The sequence below is a fragment of the Cupressus sempervirens genome, chromosome 5, assembly GCF_028749045.1.
Source record: "Cupressus sempervirens isolate cs-2001-9-10 chromosome 5, ASM2874904v1, whole genome shotgun sequence".
NCBI classification, from domain to species: Eukaryota; Viridiplantae; Streptophyta; class Pinopsida; order Cupressales; family Cupressaceae; genus Cupressus; species Cupressus sempervirens.
In genome coordinates, this window is record NC_143122.1 from 399,209,616 (window position 1) to 399,213,963 (window position 4,348).

At 31.9% G+C, this 4,348-nt stretch overlaps 1 protein-coding gene across 1 annotated transcript; it reads right to left on the reverse strand.

Annotated features, from left to right (window-relative positions):
• Nucleotides 1-668: 668 nt before the first annotated feature.
• On the reverse strand, nucleotides 669-2,539 carry LOC149556491 (alkaline ceramidase TOD1-like). The gene is made up of 3 exons (XM_089785877.1): nucleotides 2,142-2,539; nucleotides 1,268-2,050; nucleotides 669-1,194 (listed from the first exon to the last, which is right to left on the reverse strand). The coding sequence occupies exons 1-3, from the start codon at nucleotides 2,473-2,475 to the stop codon at nucleotides 695-697; spliced, it is 1,617 nt and encodes a 538-aa protein (XP_089642003.1). The 5' UTR covers nucleotides 2,476-2,539; the 3' UTR covers nucleotides 669-694.
• Between the last annotated feature and the right edge of the window lie 1,809 nt (nucleotides 2,540-4,348).

Sequence of the window (4,348 nt, forward strand, 5' to 3'; positions counted from 1 at the left end):
AAAAATCTGAAACTAATTCACTTGATACACAATAAATTTTTATTGTCATTTTGTACTGGTCAATCGCAAAACCAAACAATTCAATCCTCTTTATCTATTTTAGCATTTATTTTTAAAAAATTCTCAAAGTAAAGTCATGGGTTGTTCAATAGAAATAAAGCTAAATTATAAATTCAGATGCAGCTAATTCAAAAATTTAATTTCCACCATTCGAATGGATACGTACAAGTAGATAGTTGTAGCTTTCAAGTCCAGCTCCTTTGTGGACCCATTAAAAATTATTTAGTTTACTCTTTTCACCACCCAATCTTAATTAATATAATTTGAAGGGCAATGAACATGTTCGTCTCCATCATCATTTACACTCTATATTTACAGACGTATCAAACAATGGAAAATATAAAAGAAAAACAAAGCGAAAAATGAAGAGCATGGTGTCCCCTTTCATCATCACGTTCACGTCCTTTTCTTGTTTGTTTTCAAAGCATCTCTCCCATTGTCTTTGTTGGCTTCTTTAATTTCGTCTTCAACAATCATACCAACCTCTCCTCTTTAATTCGTCTAACAAACAGAAAAACGATCGAAATATACCCAGGTACAGTTGTCATAAAACGACGTTAAATAGTTTTTATTTTCCGAATGTTCTTAATTTATCCAGAACAAAATAGTTTGGCTCCAAAAGTTTAAGATGCTTTCATTGAAAACTGAAAAAGAAGTTAAAGCAAGATACCAATGCAAAGACAAAGATCAAAAAGACGGAAGAAACGGCGGCCACAATTTTAATGAAAGATCTAGAAATACAATTTGAGAAACGAAAGCTCAAAAATGATCGATGAAAGTGGTATTCACAATTAAAAAACCAATTTCTCAATTGCTTTGTATTCCACATTTTGTCCAAGTAAGATCTGCAGGCTGAAAATTCACGACCAACATGAAATCCCTGATTCAAACCAAGCTCATTCTCCTGACTACTGATACGGGGTTTACCAAAATGCCTGTACTCATTCGTAATTGTATTGAAAATATCTACTGAAAACATGTGAATTTTCACTTTTGGGCTCATCTTATCTGGAACGTATGCAAAAGCCAACTGATCACGAGGATTAAAGACTTGAATTTCATTGAAAACCAGACACGAGAAAAGATTCGCTGGAAGATTGTTCTTTCTCAATATCAATGCTGTGTCTCCCACATCTGCAAAAGGTGGCCACAAATCAGTTATATTTCATAGTCATTACAACAAATTTGTAGAGAATTTACAATATACCTGCTGTGTATGGAAGCTTTTCTCTAGTCCAAGGCTGCAAGCCATCGGCACAGTAATGTTCCATCTGTTGCTTGACGCCCTTTCTATTCCATTTTCTCCATCTCACTGTAAAAATGGCTTCTTCCATGGTGTGGACATTGTATGCATGCCTTGACAGAGCCATGTCAGCCCTCTGTTTTATGAGAAGATTCCCCAAAATCAGCAGGGGATCCACAGTCAGCTGTATTTTGGCATCTGTCCAGAGGGTGTATATACAATTGGGAAAAAGCCTGTGTGCAAGGTATTTTGGTATCAAACCGTTCATAACATATTCCTTGTACGGAAGCTCCTCCACCAGAACAATGCGCCACAATCCTATTTTATTGTGAAACTTGTCAGGTTCGATCCCGTGACCTGCAAGCTTCTCAAGAGTTACAATGTCCACAAACATGAAAAAACACACATTTTCTGCAGTGATTTTCTTGACGTACTTTGGCTGTCTGAGCCTATCATAGCCTCCGAATTTAGCAGAAATTACCACCAATCCTCTGCACTTATCCATGGCTTCTCTGTCTCCGTCGCTCACTATGAAACCAGGGGATTTGTAATTGGCGAAACCACACGGTAATTCCATTCCGTCAGTGATCTTAAAAAACCGCTTCCTGTTTCGTAAATCAAGATCCCCTCCAAAGCTCATTTGAATTCCAGATGAACCAGGCCTAGCTGCTTCTTTCATCTTGAAGAATTTCAAGGAGGAATCTTGAATCAAATCAGCTTTCCCAATTTGCCGGAGGGTTTCTGCGGCTGAGATTGAGGGCACAATATGCCGGGTTAGCTGAAATTCAAATCCAAAACCGTGAAAGTTAAAGCTCAATTCAAGAAACTATTGAATCACCTGAAGTATGTGAATACAAGTCGCATGATTTGTTCATCAGTAGAGTAGATTTCCTGAGCAGGTACTTTTCTGGACCGTAATGGGGAGGATATATGAAGAGTGGCCATTGAAGCTCTGATTCAACCTGCTCCATCCCAGAATTCTGGTAACAAATCCGCCTGCTAAACATTGGTGGAATGAGGCTAAGCAGACTGTCCAGGTTGGGTTTTGTTCTGGTAAGATGATTTGCACCTGAAAAAACAAGGCATGGGATAAAGATTATGGAAATGGAGGAGACTGTCAAAACTATGAATTTCAGGGGGTCCATTTTGTCCAGAAACAGCTTCGGCAACATTGTATTGTTACGTGATGTGAGGATTTGTCTCAGCACTGGCAGCACCGCTATGGGGCCGCCAATAAAGGAAAAACTCTTTTCACCGCGAGCAGTTATTTTATGCTGACATGGCATCGGTGATAACTTCCTTGCAGGACCGTTATTCATTCATTATATTAATAAATGTAGAGTTTCATAACATGAGAAGTCGTTGAAGGTTACATACTGTAGTAAGGTATTAAATGTGATCAATATTTATTTGGTATGATGTATGTTAACAAATAATAATGTTAATGTTAGGATATATGTTAATTATTTGTATAATTTCTAAACACTTACAATTAACTAATATATTATTGTTTGTTAGCAATATTTTTTTGTTAAGGTGTAAATAAACATGTATATAATATGGTCTAAAATATGATTTTTTTAAAAAATATTTTATTTGTTTAGTTAACTGTTGTTATAAAAAAAAACACATTACATACTTGAACTCTGATTATAATCCAACACCACCAATGAAAAGCTTTTCATATGAATATTTTAGTAGTGTAGATCAATTATGCTTGCACTTTTACAAATTAGACGTGTCAAAGTTCTTCCTAACAGATGAAAATAAAAGAAAGTAGAAATTTATAGATGGAAATGAAAAATGAAGGAAGCTAGGTATGAAAAAGAGGTAAAAGACAGAGTGATATGTTATTACATGGGATTAAAAAAAATTAATGTTTATGTTATTTAAGAAATATTTATATAAACAAAATATATAAATTAAACAAATGAATTATTCAATATTATCACTGAAGTTATTTAACAATTGAAAATTTAAAACTAGTACAAATGTCTTAAATTTAAACTTTTGACATGTAGATGGTTGTCAAATTTAATCTAAAGAATAAATGTTAACATTAACACGCTCACCATCCCATTCCCCTATTCTGCCATTGCATCATGGACATTAAAAATTATTGTCAAATAAATTGTTTAAAAAAAATATCATACTTTTAAAATTAATTTTATTATAAAAATCAAAATATTTCATTATGAATATATTAACGTATTTTGTATGTTTGGAATAAAATTCTATAATTGTTTATAACTTTAAAGTTAATTGGAAAATGTGATTTATTAAATAATGAAAAATAAGAAAAGATATAAACATTTGAAATTTCATAAAAAAATTAATCATTAGATTTGTAAAATAGTAGAATTACTACTTAAGAAATTAAAATAGAGATCTATGTTGATTTTTTTTATTAAAAAAAGCACAATAAAAATGCAATAAGATTTTATTGAGGTAATCAATACAATATATTGGCATGTTAATATGGGCATACATGCTTAATTTTTGCCGCGGGCATACAAATGCGTATTATTGAAAGCACTCTTATATGTTCTTTAAAATTATTATAGCGGTGAGATTAGAAATCAATTTTAAAAAAATCAAAGGCTGCTAAATATTTGTCTTTAGTAAAGTAATTGATATAATTTAAATTTAGTTTTTGTGGAAGAATTTCTATTTTATTTTTTTAATTTTATTATAATTTTGAGTTAATGTATTTTAATCAATATTGAAATATAAGTATACTATGTCTGATTAAAAAGTAATATGTTAACAATTTCGATATTCAAAATGGTAGCTTAATTTTTGTAATTAGATATTACTAAGTATATAATAATTTTAATTATATTTTTAAAATAATATTCAAATTATTTAAAGTAAACATTAAAAACCTTTCTTTTTGTTGTCTTTTCTTGTTTTGAGCTACTTGTTTTAGCTTTTTTTGCTCTTGGTGCTGATGCACAATTCTTCTCGGTTTCTTAGTTTTTATTTTTCTCAATTTTTGTTTTTTTGTTGGTTTCGGGTGCTCTACGTCTACCCCTTCGTTTGCAA

Coding starts and splice junctions, on each gene's coding strand:
- LOC149556491 (XM_089785877.1), bottom strand. CDS start 2,475: ATGTTGCCGAAGCTGTTTCTGGACAAAATGGACCCCCTGAAATTCATA. Junction 2,051..2,141: donor CTTGTATTCACATACTTCAG/GTGATTCAATAG, acceptor CCTCAATCTCAG/CCGCAGAAACCCTCCGGCAA. Junction 1,195..1,267: donor AAAGCTTCCATACACAGCAG/GTATATTGTAAA, acceptor CACCTTTTGCAG/ATGTGGGAGACACAGCATTG.